This window comes from Eschrichtius robustus, chromosome 19, assembly GCF_028021215.1.
Source record: "Eschrichtius robustus isolate mEscRob2 chromosome 19, mEscRob2.pri, whole genome shotgun sequence".
NCBI lineage: Eukaryota > Metazoa > Chordata > Mammalia > Artiodactyla > Eschrichtiidae > Eschrichtius > Eschrichtius robustus.
Genome location: NC_090842.1, coordinates 1,034,436 through 1,052,153, shown reverse-complemented (window position 1 = coordinate 1,052,153; position 17,718 = coordinate 1,034,436). Strand labels below are relative to the sequence as shown.

The window sequence follows — 17,718 nt, the reverse complement described above, 5'->3', positions numbered from 1 at the left end:
TCGCCTGTCTCCTGCCCGCTCTGATGGGCCCTGGGAAAGAGCCTCTGGGCAACCCCTGCCGTCCCGGCCAGCAGCCCCAGTTGTTGTTGAGTGGAGGGCAGGAAAGGGGGGCGGGGGGAGTATAATTTGTTTCAAAATTAAAAGCTACTCATTTGGTAGGAAAAAAGTGGAAGACACTGGGATTTGCAGGGCGGGAACCCTCCCCTCACAGCCATGTCCACCCTCCTGAGGGGCCTGTCGTGTACAAAGAGCATTTAATTAATTTATTTATTTCTTTACACATAACTGAAGTGATGTTACAGTACATAAGTTATTTACAACTGTGCAGTAATGTGTTGCAAAATAAATTATCTAGAAGGCAGCAAAAGTACATTGTGAACGTGTATAAAACTGTACAGCGTTTACGGGTACACTTTTTATATGATTATTGGCTCTGTAGTGTTTCAAGTTATGTTCTCAGAAAGAGAAACAAAATGCCCAAGATTAAAGGAAAAAATATACAAACCACGTGGATTTGACTCCATTAAAAACACAACCCGGAGTCCTGCCTGCGTGTCCCTGCGAGGCGGGCGGGCGGCGCAGCCAGGCCCTCACCCGGCCCGGCGTCCCAGCCCAGGTCTCAGGCCGGCACCGTCGGCAGCTTCGTGGCGACAGGACGCAGCCGGCCCGAAGCTCTCCCCACCCTCCGACCCCAGAGGCCGCTGTTGGTGAGGGGTGGACGCCTTGATTTTATTCTCTTTTGTCGATCAGAAATGGAACAAGGAATTTAAAAAACGCTCTCCGTCCCGCAGCTCCCGAGATGCCCGTGCAGCCGCCGGAAAGAGCCCGAGTCTGCCGTGTCCGTGCCCGCGTCCCCGGCTCCTCGTCCTCCCGCGGCGGCGGGTGTGAAAGAGCCGCGTGCCAGGGACCCAGCACGGGCTTCTCCCTGGGTGTCCCCCCCCGGGGACGTGGTCTCCTCCCACCGCCCGGACTCGGCGGCGGCCTGGGGGGCTCGCCTGTGACCCGGGCAGCTGCCCCAGCGCGTCAGGCCGGCAGGAGCACGAAGTCGTCGTTGACGTCGACCATGGGCACGTAGAAGGAGGGCACCTCGTTCACACACAGGGACTTGTGCCCGGCGGGGTCCAGCTCCTGCACCTTCAGCTGCCACTCCATCCTCTGCACAGCGTTGAGGGCCGCAGCCTCGTGCTGCTGCCGCATCAGGAGACACGTCTACGCGGGAAACGCAGCAGGTGAGGCGAGGGGAGGCGAGAGCCCGGCCGCCCCCGCACCCACTCCCCCTGCCGCAGCGCCTCCCGGGATCTCGGGGCAGGGGACCCATTCGCGCTCTGGCCTCAGGACGACCTCCGCGTCTGGGTCTCGTCCTGCGCAGTGAGTGGCCTTGCTGACCACACAGGGGTCTGTCCGTCATCCCTGCTCTGTGCCCCCACCCCTGGGGGTTTCACCACAGCCTCTAGTCGGAATTTATAATAGCTCTGCTCTTCTGTTTTCATTTTCCATTTATCTTATTTACGGTTGGTAACATTGGCTTCATTTGCATTCACAGTGGAAATTATGCCTTTTAGAAATGTACTTAGTTAAAAATTAATGTTCACGTGTTTACTCTTAAGCGGGTACTAAGTAAGGTAAACAGTTATACTACTAAAAGGCGTACTCTGTATTTCATGTTAAGAAAGGAGAATGTTGAAACTGAAATAATGACGGTACCTGGGTTACCAACAAGCATGTGGGGGGGGGGGGGTGGGGGGGTGGCGTTTGGGGTACAGGCGGGCGACACAGAGCACAGCGGGCGGAAGACCAGACTTCAGGTGAACAGAGTTAACGATGTGACAGTGTGCATCTTATTTTCTTAGATGTGCACACAAGCATGTAGGGCCAGGTATCACAATTTCTGATTTGCTTAAAATAGTTGTTTAAAAAAGTGCTCTGGAAACAAGCCCCACGTGCTCCAGCGGCCAGCCGTGTCCTCCTCGGCATGCCCGGGCCACTCGTCATCCTCAGGGAGACGTTAACAAAAAGCGTGACAGCTCAGACACCCTCAGGAGTCCGGCTGCTTCCACCTCATTTAAAGTGTTACATAGCGTTTCCATCTCTTGACTAAATTGATGGGCCCCGCTGGGTTTCCACCACTGTACTGAACTGTACGTGCCCCTGAGTTTTCAGTGACTAAAATGAAACTCTTTGTTAGGCTAAACCCCGTGACACATGACCGGCATGTCTGGAGTTGTCCCAGGGCTGCAGGAACTGAGGGAGGGCAGCCTGTCTCCCGAATAGTACCTCGTCCACGCTGTGCTCTGAGACCAGTGGCCACGCGGGTGGCCGTTTTGTGCCCCTGCACTCTCCGTACTTCACCAATTCCTTTTTCTATCCATCTTTTTTTCTTATTGGTTTGTAAGTTCTTGGCATGGCACATTATGGAAATGAGACTTACGTTGTCTTTGTAATGTACCAAGTCTAACTTTAAATTATTTCTCTCTTTATAGGAAAGTTTCCCGTGCAGCTCCCTTCAGGCTGGCTGGTGGTGGGAGGAGTGACCGTGGGACCCCCGAACGGTCACCTTGGAGCTTGTTAGAAATGCGGCCTGGGCCCGGCCTCAGCTGGGCCTGAACGCCCTGTAGGGTGGTTCCTCTCTGCTCTGGCCTCTGGCCTCCTGGCTGCCCCTCTGGGTGCGCTGCCGCAGTGCCGGAGGCAGGGTCACTGAGGCAGCCCAGCGTGGGAGCCTGGGTCACGCCTCCATCAGCTCCACGCAGCGGGCCCTGCCTCCTGGGGCTTCCCGGGTGCCGGCTTCTAGGTGTTAATTCTGTAACGGGCACGTCCCTGCCGGTCTCTGTTCACAGGGGACCCCGGGTGCAGACAAGGACTTGCTTCTTACTTGCTAATCTCTCTATCTCCCCCCCGTCCTCTGCCCGCTGCACTGGTCAGCACAGCCAGGGCAGGGTGATGGGTGGATGCTGTGACCTTTGAGGAGGGCTCAAGGTGGGGTCCCACAGAGGTCTGACCGCCAGCTGGTGACAGGAGCTGCTCCCCGCACACCTGGACAGGAGGGAAGACACTCTAAGAGGCAACATGGGGGCGGGGAGGCCTCGGCTCCCTCGCTGCCAGCCGGGCTCAGGGCGAGTCTGAAGCTGCCTCCTCCGAACACGGCCCTGCCGCCCCCGCCCAGAAGAGCCCTGGCCCCGCCGCCGCCGCCGCGGCTCACCTTCATGCGGTCGTACTTGTCGTCCACGTCCTGCAGCCACGAGATGAACTGGCGGGCGTTGAACCGATCCCGCACCGACTTGTTCTCATCGCCCTGGCGGGAGAGTGAGGCACGTGTGGGCGTCGGGAGGGGTGGGCCTGCTGACCAGCAGGGCCCTCCCTCCCCCACCAGCTCTCCAGGCCGTGACTCGGGACCCCGGCGGCGCCTTCAGGCTCCCCTCCGTCTCCTGGGGAGGCCCCAGGGCGAGCCGGCGAGGGTAAAAAGCGGCAGTGACTTTCTCTTTGAAAGGACGTCTGGGAGGCCTGGGGTGGCTGCAGGCCGCCCACAGCGGACTGTGGTTTACAAGCAGGGCAACCTCGGGAGCGGGAGGTCCCCACAGGCTCCTGCCGGGTGGGTCTGCAGGGCCTCCCGGGTCTGGGTCTCGGGGCGGGAAAGTCTCTCTCTCGCCCAGCCACAGTCAACCACCTGCCTGGGGGAAGCCCAGGCCCCACGACCAAGGGGCTTGAGGGGAGGAGGCTGCAGCCTGAGAGTCCTGTCTCCTTGACATTCAGAGGAAACGCAGCAATCCCTTGAAGGTGAGCAGATTCTTTTTTCTTTCAGATGCAAAAAAGCAAAACTTCCACCCAATACTTCCACCCAATCCCTAAAATACTTTGTGGACAAATGTTTTTGCTTTAGGGAAAACGCGTCACTATGCATAGTATGTTAAACGTAGAAGCTTTTACAGATGTATCCTTAAAGGTTACATGTAAGACTCTTTAACGCACTGAAAAGAAATAAGGTTTAACTGAACCACCGTACGTCACCACGCGGCCAACCTGGGAATGCTGCTCAGACACCCAGGGGTCCATGTGATCCACCTGTGGGCCTGGGGTCACTAGGGGCCTCTGTCAGGAGGGAACTCAGCACCGAGGCCCGGCCCAGAATGACACGCTCTGGGCTGATGGGCTGAGAGTCACAGTGGCTGCGGGGTAGGAGAGAACATCCGGGAGGATGGGAACTGACTTGCTTTCTGCACATTTTAGATCTCCGTGCGTCAGCGGATGGGTGGGGCCCTTAGGGGCACAGGTGCCACGGGGACAGGGGTCGGCTGGGGAAGGGTGTGACCTCATGGGACAAACACAGCCCTGGGGGCGGAGGGAGGCGGGCTGGACTCTGGAGTGGACAGACGAGGCACACCGTGTGCTCCAACTGGTGGGCCCAACTGCCCTGGGCCCGCATGCCCGTCGGGGGCAGCAGCACGGTGGTCCCCAGCGTGACAGCCTCTCTGGGGCCGTCGTTGAGGAAGCCCTGGTGCAGCAGCTCCAGCTGCCGCGCGTGCAGATCGCACGTGAGTTTCAGAGGGAACTTTCAGTAGAGTCCCAGCCCGTGACCCCAGTGCCGACCCGTCACCCGGCGGGGGCACGCCCCCCCCCCCCACAGGCCCGGGCACCCACCTGACTCTCGAGCGGCATGTTGTACACCTCCGAGTCCAGCAGCATGGTGCAGGCGCTGAACGGCACCGCCTGGTTCGCGATGGTCCTCGCCGCCCGGCAGTGAACCCGCAGGATCTCCTGTTCGCAGGAGACGATCAGCTTTTCCTGGAGGAGAGGGGCTGGTGAGCTGAGACCCACCGGGGCCGGGTGCCCTGGGCCCGCGGCCGCCCGCTTACCCGCTCGATGCTGTGCTGCAGGCGCAGCTTCCCACGCACGGCCTCCTGCTGCTTGAACAGCTCCTTCAGGGGCTCCGCCAGGGAGGGAGGGGGCGCGATCTGCGGTCACAGGGGGAGACGGGGGTCAGCGGGGGCCGTGACTCACCCCGGCTGCCAACTCGCAGGAGTCACCCCGGAGACCACAGTCCCGTGAAGACGCGGACGCGCGAGGTGCTGCCTGTCCCCGAGAGTAGGTGAGCGAGCGCCCGTCCGCCCCGCGTGTGGCTGTGAGGAGGGAGGGAGGGAGGGAGGGCGGGCGGGCGGGGAGGGGGGCGGCAGAGATGGGGGAGGAGGCGAGGGAAGCTAAGAACAGAGGGCATCTGCACCGCGGCCCTTGTGCGGCCAAGAGGGGACGGAGGAGGGGCAGGGTGTCCTCTGTTTACCGCGGGCTTCACGCACCCTGAGTCACCGTGAGACCCAGTGGGACACAGCTGCCCAGAGGCCACACGAACAGGACAGCTGGGCCCGCCCATCTTCCCAGGGCGTCAGCGAGGGAGAGGGCTCGCCCGGGTACCACCCCCAGATGCCGGAGGCCACCCTTGAACCCGGGAGGGCGCTTCTCCCGGGAGAAGAAGCCGGTGCTTCCGAAACACACAGGAAACGTGTCACGTGTCACAACAGCACCAGATGGGCTGGAGCCTCTCGTGGGGCCAGGAAGCGAGAGCGTGTTCAGGAAGCACGGGACTGCCGAGGAGCCCCTGGTGGCCGAGGCCAAGTAGGGTGCGGTGGCTCGTGTGGCCACGACCTCGGGCTGGAGGAGAGGAATAAATAGCCCACGGTACAGTGGCTGCCTCAGACAAGACCCTCTGAGGGGCTGGACTCGAGGCCCAAGCTCAAGGTACATGCTCTCTTCCAACTTTTCGGTCTAAGATTATCTCAAAACCCGAGATGAAACCACCCAGCCGGGTCTCTTTGGCCGCACGTCCTGCCCATCGTGCCCCCGGGGGCCAGGGCGCTGGCCTCCCCTTGCCTCTTGGGCGCCTACAGTGGTCTCTGTACAGGGGTCTTGTTTGGGGCTCTTGTGGGTGTGAGGTCACCTCCGTTTCACCCTCCCCGGCTCCGGAGGGTGTGGGAATGAGGCCTCGGCCTGCCCTCACCCAACAGCCTGGGCCTGGCTGCGGGGGCGACAGGCTGTGAACCGGAGCCTGCCTCTAGAAAGGGCTGAGCTCCAGGAGACACACAGGCTGCTGCGGGGTGAAGTCGGGTGGCGGGGGGTCCAGGGGGAGGCGGGAGCACAGCGTTCTCTCCAGTTTCCAATGCTCTATGGTGGCCACGGTGCTGTTTGTCTAAATTTTAGTTACTGAAACCAAACAGCAAAAGTCTCACTGACCAGGGATCCCAGGCCAGGTTCCCCTGAGTCCAGTGCCTCGGGCTCCCCCTCTCTGCCTGGGAACAGGCAGCGCAGGCCGAGGTCTGACAGCAGGACCCACGCGTGTGACGTAGCCCCATGGAGGGGGCCCGTCCCGGGCGGCACTGACAGCCATTACGGGGGCTTCTCCCAGGCCCGACAGACAGAACAAGCAGAAAGCTGGGCTTTTCCTCACGGGGTGGGGGTGGGGGTGGGGGTGGGGTGGTCAAAAAATGAGGCTAGTCTGCCGCACAGGTGTGGGTCGGCAGCACCTGGGGGGGCGGGGGCGGCTCTGGGACCACTGAGCACAGGTGGCTGAGATCAGCTTTACTGGCCGTGACGCCTGTGCCTGCTGCTGGGGCGCGCGGGGCGGGGCGGGGGGGTGGGGGTGGGGGGAGGGCAGCACGTGCAGGATGTGCGCTCCCTGCGTGACTTTGTGCGCCAGGACCTGCCAATGGCCCGCGTCCGGGCGTGAAGAGGGGGTGGGGTGTGCACGGCGGGGCTCGGACAGGTTACATCTGCACAGACGGGCGAACCACCCGGGGGAGGGGGCACGCGAACAGACGGCCGAGAGGCGGGGCGTGGGCCTGACTGGGCAGGTGGTGAAGCCTGGAAACCCAAGGAAGGACCTGCTTTGAGGAAGGAGGCAGAGAGGTGCCCTCAGGTCTCTGGGGGAAAAGGACTGGGGTCTGGCCTTGGGTTGGCAGCGTGGGGGGCCGCTGGGGGCCAGGGTTGGAGTCTGGGGAGCCCTCGGGCTGTTGAAGGGGGTGGAGGGAGCACTGGGCCAGAGAGGGGGCCAGGCGTGCCCCACGTGGGTGGAGCCCGGGTCAGGCGAGGTCCAAGCATGCGGACTGGGTGGGAGCCGACACGGGGCCGACGGGGAATGCCAGGGAGGACAGCGCAGTGGGCCCTGGGCCTGGGGGCGTCCCCCCGGGCAGGCACTCACCACGGGGATGTGCAGCTTGCTGAGCGGCTTGCCGTCCAGCAGGTAGGAGCCGGTGTAGGTGACGTACTCGGCGTAGCACTGGGGCGCCTGCGGGCTGATGTAGCAGAGGATCTTGCGCTTCTCCTCGATCTTCTTCCTGATCTGCAGGTACTCAAAGTACGGGTTGGCCCTGTCGCTGTGGTAGGGCTCGATGTCGTCCAGCTTGATGGCGTCCACGATGGCAGCCAGCGTCTGCTGGATCACCTCCCGCGTCTGACGTGTGGACGTGTGCATCTGCTGGGCCAGCTGCTGGCCGGAGCGCTGGAAGCGGCGTTTGCGCGGGTGCTGGGCCTGGGGGTCGTCGTCCTCGGAGCCGCGGCTCTTGGCCCTGGGGGTGGGTGCGGCCGCGGGCTCCTTCTCGGCGGGCGGCGAGCTCTGCTTGTGCTGGTTGGCCAGCATCTGGGCCCGGGTCCTGGTCATGCGCTGGGGGATCTCCTCCACCCTAGGCGCCTTTGGGGCTTCGGCTGTCGGTTTGGGTTCTGGTTCGGGGGCTTCAGGCTGGACGCCGTCCGGAGGCCCCTCGAGCCCGGCACCGTCCTGGGGGCCGGCCCCCTCCACTGCGCGGGCCTGGGCCGAGCCGTCCCCGGGGGCGTCGGGAGCACCGTGGGGCGTGGCCGAGGGCTCTGGGCCCTCGGCCTGCTCGTCCCCACTCCCCGGCGGACGCTGCACCGAGGGGGCTGGCGTGGGCCCGCGGCCGGGGGCGGGGTCCTCGGGGGCCCTCCCCTCCGGCCCGGCCCCGGCCTCCACCGTGGCCTCGGGCAGCGCGGCCGGCTTCGGCTCCTCCGGGGGCTCGGGCGCAGGCTCGGTAGTGAGCCGGGCGGCCGCCTGGTCAGGAGGCAGCACCAGCTGTTCATCAGCAGCTGCCACGGAGACGTCCCCGCCGCTCTGGAGCGCGGGGGTGTCGTCCAGAGGAACGAGAGGACTCTCTTCCACAGGCTCTGCTTCGACGTCGGAAACATCCTTCGGCTGGAGAGGAAGCTCCGGCAGCGAGAAAGGTCCCAGGTCGAGGTCGTCTTCGGCGGCGGGGAAGGCACCGGGCCAGGGCACCGGCTCCACCTGGCCGAGGGCAGACAGGTTGTGACCACTTTCCAGGAAGTTATTCTCCAGGGGACCCAGGGCCTCCACCTGAGCCACGGCCGTCACGCACGCAGGCTCGGGGGGCGCGTCGGGGGGCGCTTCCGGGACGGACTTGCAGTTACTGAAGAAGGACTCCAGCCTGGAAGGAGGGGCGAACGTGGCTGGCTCTTCTGAAGCAGAGACGGCGGCCGGCACTGCTTCCCCGGCCTCGTCCTTGACTTCCAGGCCCGGCTCGGGGACCGACAGAGGGTATGAAACGGGGGACACCGGGTAAGGGGGCTCCGGGTGGAGAGACTCGGCAGGGCAGAAATGTTTTGGGGACTCTGGGAATCTCCGTGGGGACTTCAGCAGGAGGTCCGACCCCACGGGCCAGCTGGCGGGGTTTTCGGGGGTGCCCCCGATGAGGCCAGCGGGGAGGCCCTGCTCCACAGTGGCGGGGTGCGCCCACTCGACCGGCTCCTCTGTGATGACGGTGCTGAAGGGGCCCTCGTCCAGGGGCTCCAGGAAGCTGGGCTCCGGGGGGATGATGGCCGCGGTGGCCTGCTGGTCCTCCGTGGCATCCAGGGGAATGCCAAGGTCAGGGGGAAGGGCTCCCTCCATGGACGGGGCCAAGAGCTCGTCTCTGTGTGAAGGGGGGGACTTTGTCGGTAAGCCAGAGAAGGCGCCCTCTGGGGAAGGGGTGATGTTGGCTGCGGCCGCAGGCGGGCAGTGCAAGGCGTCCGCTTTGGGGGAGGGGATGCCATAGTCCGGGGAGTAATACCCCGGAGACAGGCAGGCGAACTTCTCGGTGGGTGCTGGGGGCCCCGGGGCCTTGTCCTCCGGGTGCCGCCCCGGCGAGCTGTAGCTGGGCGCGGCAGGGACGCTCTGCTGTCTGAACAGCTTGTCCCCGAGTCCGAACTCTTCCTCAGGGGTCCTCCTGATGTCCACGGACACGGAGCGGTAAAGGTTCGTGCACAGCGGCCTCGTAGGTGTCTGGCCCGGGGTTTCTGAAACCCCGCTCGCGGCCACGGAGAACCTGTCGAAGAAGGAGGGCGAGCAGGCGCTGGCGGACGTGCTGGACACGGGCTGGGGGTCTGCGCAGTCGAACATGAGGTCGGGGTAGTCGTCGGCGCTGCAGGACGGGGTCCGGGGCGTGTGCATGGCCTCCTCGTAGCTGGGGCAGGACACCACCGAGGCGGGGGTGGGGACCCCGGTGGGCCGGCCGTGGTCTGGCCTGGGGGAAGCGGGCAAGACCTCTTTCATGTGGGGGCCCGCCAGCCAGTCTCGGGGGTCCACCGCGGGTCCCGGGTGGGGCTTGTTCTCGGCAGCAGGGGCGGCGGGAGCGGGCTCCTTGAGCTTCCTGTCCTTCGGGGCAGGGTCCAGCCCCAGCGGCTTCTTCAGCGGGCCGTCCAGGCTTTTCTTCCGCCCATCCTCGGCGGGCCTGGCCTTCTCCTTGAGCTTGGGGTCACCAGACCGGTGGCGCAGCTTCTCCATCTGCTTCATCCTCTCCTTGTGCCGTTTGTGGCGCTCCTCGATCTCCAGGTCCTTCTGGGAGAGCATCCGCTCGAAGCTCGTCATCATCAGGTCCCCATCGCCCAGGAGCTTCTCCCGGGGCCGGACGTCTTTCTTACCTGGGTCTCTGACCGGGAGGAGCTTGTCGTTCCCGTTGCTGAGCTTCACGGGGTCGCCCCTTTCTTTCTCCAGATTCTCCTTGACCTTCTCCTTCAGCTTGGCCTCGCCGAGCTTCCCGCCCTCGTCCTTGGGCTTGTCCCGGAAGGAGCCGGGAGAGTTGTCCTTGTCCCTGGCGGCGGGCTTGAGCTCCTCCCGGTGGTGCCGCGGGGGCCCGTCCCCGTGCCGGTCCCGGTGCCGGTGCTTCTCCCGCCGCCTCTTCTCCTTCAGGAGGCTCAGGGTGCTAGAGCCGTAAGGCCTCAGCTCCTTCTCTGTCTTCTTGGCAGGTTCTCTTTCAGGATCATTTTTCTCCTTCTTTTCGGTAGAAAACAACTCGATGGTTTTCTCTAACTCGTCCTCTGCGTCGGCCTTGATGCCGTAGGAGAGGCCGTAAGCGTCGGCCTCCAGGACCTCCTTCTCGTACGGGCCGCTGTCCTTCCGGCCGCCCGCGTCCTTGCAGTCGTCGCTCTTCTCTTTCTTCTCGGGCTTGTCCTTCCTGATCCGCTCTCGGTCGTGGCTCTTCTTGGAGGAGGACGAGGCGTGCCGGTGCCGCTCCCTCTCCCGCGCCCGCTCCTCCGGGGGCTCCGGGAAGGGCACCTCCAGGAGGGCGCCGAGGCCCGGGTCGTGGCCGCGGTCCGGGAAGCCGTCGGACGACGCGTCACTGCCCTTGTCGTTGGAGTCCTCGCGCAAGTCCTGCAGCGCCGCCTCCTCCAGCCGCTCCAGCAGGCTCTTCTCCGCGTCGGCGCCCTTGCCCGCCTTCCTCTCGCGGCCCTGCTCCCGGTCGGGCCTCTCCCGGTGCCTGCTCCTGGCCCTCTCCTCCGCGGGGGGCCTCCTCTCCGCCTTGTCAGGCAGCTTCTGCCTGCCCCTCTTGTCCTGAGTGGCGTCCACCGACGCTCGGTCCTTCCGGTCCTTGTACTTCTCCGTGGACTCTCTGTCCTTCTTCTCTTTGTGCTTTTCCAAGGTTCGTTCTTTCTTGTCCTTGCCCCCGTCTGTGACGCCCTTCTCCTTCTTCTTCTCCCGGATTTCTTTGTCTTTCTGCTTCTCCGCGTGCTGCCTGTCGGCCGAGTGCTTCCGGTGCCTGTCGGGGGGGTGCGGCTCCCGCCCGTCCTCCCTCTCGGGGGGGCCATCCCCCCGCCCCTCGCCGGCCTCCCCGACTTTGAATCCGCTCGCCGTGTAGTCATCTTTTTCATCTTCGCTTTCATCAGTGAATATATCTGCAATGTACCAGCTTTTCTCTTTGCCCTTCTTTTCATCTTTTTTTTCAGAGAAGTCCTCCGAGAGAATGCCGGGGAAAGTCTTCTCCCGTTTGTCTTTACCTTGGTCGAGAGATGCTTTTCTCTCTTTGTCTCTGCTATGCACATCTTTGTGCTTTTCCTTGGCATCCTTTTTCTCTTTAAAACACTTATCAAATTCCTTGTCCTTCTGACATTTTTCAAGGATCAGTTTCTCGTTTTTGTCCTTGTCACTGGACTTCTCTTTGTACTTCTCTAGCTTTAGCTTCTCCTTCTTCTCCTTCTCTCGCGCCGGGTGATGCCTCTCCCAGGGCTCCAGGCTCTTCCCAAAGTCGCACTCGGGCCTGTCCTTGAAGACCCCCTCGCCGCCGTGCTCCTTCAGGTCCTCGCGGTGCCCCTCCTCGGGCTTCGCGCGGCCGTCTCTGCGCTCCCTGGCGGCCTCGGGGGCCTCCTTCCGGTCGCGGCCGCCTTCCGCAGCCTCCCGCCGCCGCTTGTCCTTCTCGCAGAGGTAGCCGGGCACGGCCCTGGGCCTGTCGGCCGCGTGCTCCCTCCTCCGCTCCGAGCCCCGCTCCAGGCCGTCCCGGTCCTTCTTGCGAGGGAAGGTGTCCCTGTCAGGGCGCTTCTCCCGGGCCTTGCTCTCCCGCCTCTTCTCCTTGCTGTCCTCTTTCACCGTCTCCAGGATCAGCCTGGCCACGGACTCGCTCTTCATGTCCCTGTAGTCTGTCACTGGAGAGTCCCAGCTGTCTTCCCCTTTGAAATCGAAGGAGGAGTCTGACAAGTCAGAAAACCACCGGTCCTGGTCGTCAGAAAGACTAAACTTAGTGTCTTCGTTCTCCAGAAACTGGCTTTTGTTACAATATTCATCAAAAGCAGAATCCTCCCTGTACACTTTTTTGAGTTTTTCTTTATCTTTGTCCTCTTTGAAGGTCTTCTCCTTCTCTTTTGAAATTTTATCCTCTTTAAAGTCATTCTTTTTCTCTAATTTTGAGGGCCTGTCTTTGGACTTCTTCTTTCTTTCCTCTTTGTAGAGCCTCAGCTTTTCCTCTCTTGGAGATTTTTCCTTCAGCAGTTTCTCCTTGTCGGCTTTGCTGGAACGGTCCTTCTCCTCCCGGAAGGCCCTGCCCCCATCCTTGTTCAGGTCCCTGATTCTCTTGAGCGACTTCTCCTCTCTGGAGACCTTGATCATCTCGTCCTTAAAGAGCCACTCCTTCTCCTCCGACTTCACCTTGCCGAGCTTCTCCTCCTTCTTACAGTGGTCCCTCTCGTGCTTCAGGCCTTTCAGCTTGCTCTCAGCCGGCGCGTCGTCCAGCAGGACGGCCTTGTCTGCCCTCTGCTTGGACTCCTCGTACTCGTAGGTGAAGCTCTTCAGCTTCAGCTCCTGGCTGACGGAGCACAGCCCCTTCTCCTTGCTTTTGTGTTTATGTTTCGTCTTGTGCTTCTTGACGACCTTGCCCTCCTTGTCCAGCTTGGGGATGGCGCCGTCCCCGCCCGGATGGAAGGAGTTCCTCCTATCGGGCAGCGCGCCCTGCAGGCCGGCCCTCTTCCTGTGCTCCTGCCTCTTCCTGACCGGCTTGAGCGACTCCACGCTGGAGCCCTCGGAGGAGCCGTCAGACTCACTGCTCAGCCTCGTCCTCGTGGAGTCTGTCAACGAGCTGACCTCGGACCAGGCTGGGGAGGAGATGGTTTTCCAGTTGTCCGTCCGCCAGTGCTTGGCGTGCGGATCCACGTGGCCGGGGTTATGCTTCTGGGGGGCGGAGCTGCCGTGGGACGAGGTGGAGGAGGCGGACAGGGAGCTGAACAGGGCAGGGTCCTTCAGCACCAGCGGGGACTCCTTGAGGCAGCCGGGGCTCCCCGCCGAGTCCCCGCCGTCCCCGCCGCTCTCCGAAGACTCGCTCTCGGACTCAGAGGAGCAGAACTTGTCGCTCCTCTTCCCAAACCGCACTTCTTTGCCCTTTATTTCTTTCTTTCGCTTCTTTTTCACTTTATTTTTTTCCTTCTGCTGCTTGGAGTTGGAAGGCTCCCGTGTTTTGCTACCAGGCAGCATCGTGTGAGCTGAGAGTCTCAGCTTCTCCCCGGTCCCCACGGCGACACCGACGTCCTCCTCGTCTGACGTGTCCGACAAGATGCGATGAGACGCCTTCTTTGGTGCGATCGTGCTGTTTTTAGTGTAACTTTTCACTTCCATTTTGGGTATAGAAATAAAACTATTTGACTTAGCTTCTTTCCTGTAATCCTTTTTCAGCAAGTGTTTGTCGTCCACGGGAGGGACTCTGTCCTGCTCGTCGTCCTCGTCAAACTCATACTCGTCCTTGACGGGGGTCACGGTTTTCTGGGGCTCCGGATTCTTAGTCTTGTGCTTCAGGCCCTTCTCACACTCGGAGTCCGTGTTATTGCCGTCGACTGAGCTGGAGGGTGCGAATGAGGGGGCGTCGTCCTCCTCCTCAGAGCTCTCTGCGGGGACAGGGGGGAGGCGGTCAGAGGTGCTTCAGGCAGGGGCTGCGGGCGCCTGGGGAGGGGAGGGCGCCCGCCCAACGGGCACGCCACCTGGCTTAGTTCGGGTTGCGGCCGGCCCTGGGCAGAGGGGCCACAGAGAGGTCTGCACAGACACGGGGCTGGAGGCCCTGCACGGAAGCCCCCCATCCCGGCCGGAGGGGGGGGGGGGCTCCTTACGGTCCAGAGGCTCCCGTCAGCAGCAGGCATCCAAGCGGGCTGCCACGAGAGCCCTGCCGACCGCGGGGACGCCCCCTGCCCAGCCCGCGCCCCCGCAGCACTGACCGGCCGAGCTCTCCTCGCTGGACGTGTAGGTGCCCTTGCCCAGCAGCAGGTTCACCATGGTCGGGGAGCTGGCCACCTTCAGCGGCGTCTCGCCCTTCCTGTTGCTCTGCTGGGGGTTCCCTCCGTACCGCAGCAGCAGTTTCACCACCTGCGGAGCAGTGAGAGGCCCGTCAGGGACCCTGGGAGGCACTGAGCGGCCACCACGCCGACGCCCAACCGCGGCCCCGTCGCAGGGCCTGAGCACGACCAGGCCGAGGGGTGGAGGCCGTTCGCGCCGCCTGCGAGGCCTCTCCCACCACAGACCCACCACTCACACAGGCTGCTCCCCTCGTGCCGCCGGGTTCCTGCAACTTGGCGGGAAGGCTTTTACGGGGGCGGGGGGGCGTGTTACACGGTAGAGAAAACAAAGACCAAGCTTGTGCAAGCAGGTTTATCGCATGTGTTCGTTTATTGCAGAAAGTAAGATTACCCATCGCTCATCCGTGCCCAGGACCCACCGAACGCGGGGACAGCAGACCTCACTTTCGTACGCTTCAGATGCCGTGTTGTCTGCAGACTAAAGGTCTGTGGCGACCCTGCACCCAGCAAGTCTACTGGCGCCATTCCCCCGACAGCATTTGCTCACTTGGTGTCTCTGTGTCACATTTTGGTAGTTCTCTCAGTATTTCAGACCCTCCACCAGCAAAAAGAATCACGACTCCTGGAGCTTCAGGTGACAGTTACATGTTTTAGCAATAACGTGTTTCTTTTTTTTTCTTTTTTTTAAGGCCACGTGGCGCAGCATGCAGGATCTTAGTTCTCTAACCAGGGATTGAACCCGTGTCCCCTGCAGTGGAAGCGTGGAGTCTTAACCACTGGACCGCCGGAGAAGTCCCGCAATAATGTTATTTCTTAACGAAGGAGTGCAAATGGTTTATAGATACTGCTGTTGCACACCTAACGGCAACTGTCCAGGGCAGACAACGTTCCGATGTACCAGGAAACCAAAGAATTCTGTGTGACTCGCTCCATCTCGATCCTCGCCGCACTCGGGTGGCCAGGGCGGAACCCACGGCCTCCCCCAGGTGCCTGGCAAACGGGACGGCGGCCTCCACTTCAGCCTGGGCTGCACGCAGCTGCACCTGGGTCTGCATGGCGGGAGCAGGACACCGCTTCCTGGGCAGGAGCTCCCCTGCCCCGTGACAAATCACCACGGTGTTGGACAATCCTGGCGCCAGAGTCAGGGCTCTGGTCCCGTGTCCTTGCTGTCTGCCAGCCGAGGAACACCCCAACTGCTTGAGGCCACCACGTTCCCTGGCTACGGCCCTTCCCTCTGAGACCAGCAACGCAGGTGAAGTCCCCTCACGCTGTCCTCCCTCCGGCCGAGAAAGGGTCTCTGCCGTATGCAGCCCTGAAGGCCACCAGCCCGCCCGGAGAGTCCAGGGTCATCTCCCATCTCCTGGCCCTCAGCCTTCTCCTCTCTGCAGAGCCCACACCTGAGGCCACGTGTCCATGTCTCTGACTGCTCCCTAATAACAAGTTTAAAGACAATTAGAAAAGCGGAGATTCAGGCGGCGGCCCTCTCCCTCCCAGCTCCATCACCTACCAGCCAGCCAGCCTCATTTCACCCATACCCCATACCTGCCCACTGTGCCGGGTATCTTTTTTTTTTTTAATTTTTTGGCTGTGTCATGTCTTAGCTGTGGCGTGCGGGACCTTTCATTGCGGTGTGTGGGCCCTTTGTTGTGGTGCGTGGGCTTCTCTCTAGTTGCGGCACGCGGGCTTAGTTGCCCCATGGCATATGGGACCTTAGTTCCTTGACCAGGGATCAAACCTGCATCCCCTGCGTTGGAAGGCAGATTCTTAAGCACTGACCACCAGGGAAGTGTCTGCCTGCCCCGGTTGTTTTTAGCAAACCCCAGATATTTCATAAAGTTTTTCAGCATACTTCTCTAAAATGGCTCTTAACAAACAGTGACAACAAAAACCCCATAATGCCATCATCTTCCCTAAAACGTTAACTGATTCCTGACATCAGCTCTGTAATCAGCTCTCAGGTGTCCCAGGCGTCTCGGCACCCTGAGCCCAGAGCACCTCCCCATCTCTCCCTGCGCCGACGCGTCATTTTCACACTGGCCACACCGCCGGTTCCCTGACACCTGCCTACAGTGACCAGCGGGGCCGCCACGACAGACCAGACACTCAGCAGCCGCCATGTGTCCTCATCCCGCGCGCCGTCCCATCTCCGGCCAGGGGCCTCTTGGACAGCGTGGCAATGACCGCGGCCAGACCCTCACCTGCACGTGCGGCTGCACGTGCTTGCGGCTCCTGGGCTGCTCACCCCACGTTGTCTGCCCCCGTCCAGGCTGCCGGCTCTGGCAGCAGCACAGGGACGAGGACAGACAGAGCGCCCCTTCCCCTGGGTATGGCCACTCACCTCCTAATGGCCGACCACACCTGAGTGGCCAGAGCAAGGGCCCTGACACACAAGCCACAGACGGCGCCAGAGGCCATCCAGGTGCTGACCCAGGATGAGAAAGCTGGGCTGGGGGGAGGTGGGGCCTGTCAAAGACTCACTTCCTGGTCACCCCGCAAACAGGAAGGACAGAGAAACAGGCGGCTACGGACCCGTGCACAGTCTGACGGCAGGCCTGCCGTGGGGTCCGCGGGGAGGCGCCCACCTTGTAGTGCCCATTGTTGGCGGCGTCGTGCAAGGGCGTGTCGTCATCCAGGCCCTTGGTGTTCACCTCCGCGCCGGCGGCCAGCAGCTGCTTCGCGACGTCGTAGTAGCCCCGGTTACAGGCCTCGTGCAGCGCGGTCCAGCCTGGAAACAGACACTCAGCACGTACGTGACTTAACCCTCGGGAAGGTCACCCCCGCCTCTGGGCGGCACTCAGGAAGCGCTAAGGACAGGACAGAGGCCTGGTGGGCACCCAGCCTAGAAGTGCCAAGTGGTCTTTACTTGGGCGCCTCTGGGTTGCTCGTGACCTCTAGCGGTTAACCCTACAGACTTAAGAAGCTGCGAGGGCGACGTGGCCCACCGAGCTGACAAGGGTACAGGATCAATGAACACAGGGTCACAAGGGGCAGCCTCAGCCCGAGCCACCTGTCAACACACAGGGAGGACGTGCCCCGTCTGCAGCCAGGGAAGCAGGCAGAGCGTGGCCACGGCCGCGGGTCTGGAAGGGCCTCCGTGAGCATGCGCTGAGGCCTCGCGGGGAGCGGCTGCACACGGAGCTGCCCCGTGGACAGATCCCAGGGCTTTGGAAAAATGCAACTTAGGAAAATTGCTTTTTTTTTTTTTTTTTTTTAAAAAGAGGTGCTAAACTAGGTTTGGGTCCAACACCCAGGGCCGTGGGAAAACCTAGGATTCCACACGGGAAGGCCTCCTGGTCTCACATACGCTCTTCTCTCAGTGCACAGCTCTGGACACACAGAGCAGATCATCCCATGTAAGAGGGGGTCTGCCCCGCGGCCCTCCCTCCGAGCTCTCACCTGCGAAGTCCTTGACGTTGACGTCCGCCCCCTCGCTGATGAGCTCCTTGATACGCCGGGCGTCCCCCCGGATGGCCGCCCGGTGTAGGCGGGTCTCTCCACGCTCATTTCTCTTGTTCACTTTATCTTTGGTTTTTGAGGCAGAATTGGGCGTCCCCTTCTGACACACTGTCGACTGGGAGGGGTGCTTTGGTGTCGTGTCCACTGCAGGCCGAGGAGAGGATGGGCGGAGGTTACCGGGAGGGGCCTGCGGGGCTGGGCCACCGTCCCGGAGGAGGGCCTCCCGGGCCCCAG

The 17,718-nt window shown here is 62.2% G+C and overlaps 1 protein-coding gene across 14 annotated transcripts in view; it reads right to left on the bottom strand.

Annotated features, from left to right (window-relative positions):
• Positions 1-285: 285 nt before the first annotated feature.
• Positions 286-17,718, bottom strand: part of ANKRD11 (ankyrin repeat domain containing 11) — a 166,037-nt gene continuing 148,604 nt past the window's right edge. For 13 of the 14 annotated variants that reach the window (XM_068528181.1, XM_068528183.1, XM_068528180.1 and 10 more), the window contains 8 exons: positions 17,425-17,628; positions 16,611-16,753; positions 13,951-14,098; positions 7,181-13,626; positions 4,848-4,946; positions 4,633-4,776; positions 3,197-3,289; positions 286-1,209 (listed from right to left, as the gene is read on the bottom strand). In XM_068528181.1, the coding sequence (XP_068384282.1) occupies positions 1,024-1,209; positions 3,197-3,289; positions 4,633-4,776; positions 4,848-4,946; positions 7,181-13,626; positions 13,951-14,098; positions 16,611-16,753; positions 17,425-17,628 (7,463 nt within the window). In that variant the 3' untranslated portion in view covers positions 286-1,023. Of the gene's footprint in view, positions 1,210-2,869; positions 3,031-3,196; positions 3,290-4,632; positions 4,777-4,847; positions 4,947-7,180; positions 13,627-13,950; positions 14,099-16,610; positions 16,754-17,424; positions 17,629-17,718 lie in introns of all 14 variants that reach the window. The other variant, XM_068528192.1, reaches the window with a different exon arrangement.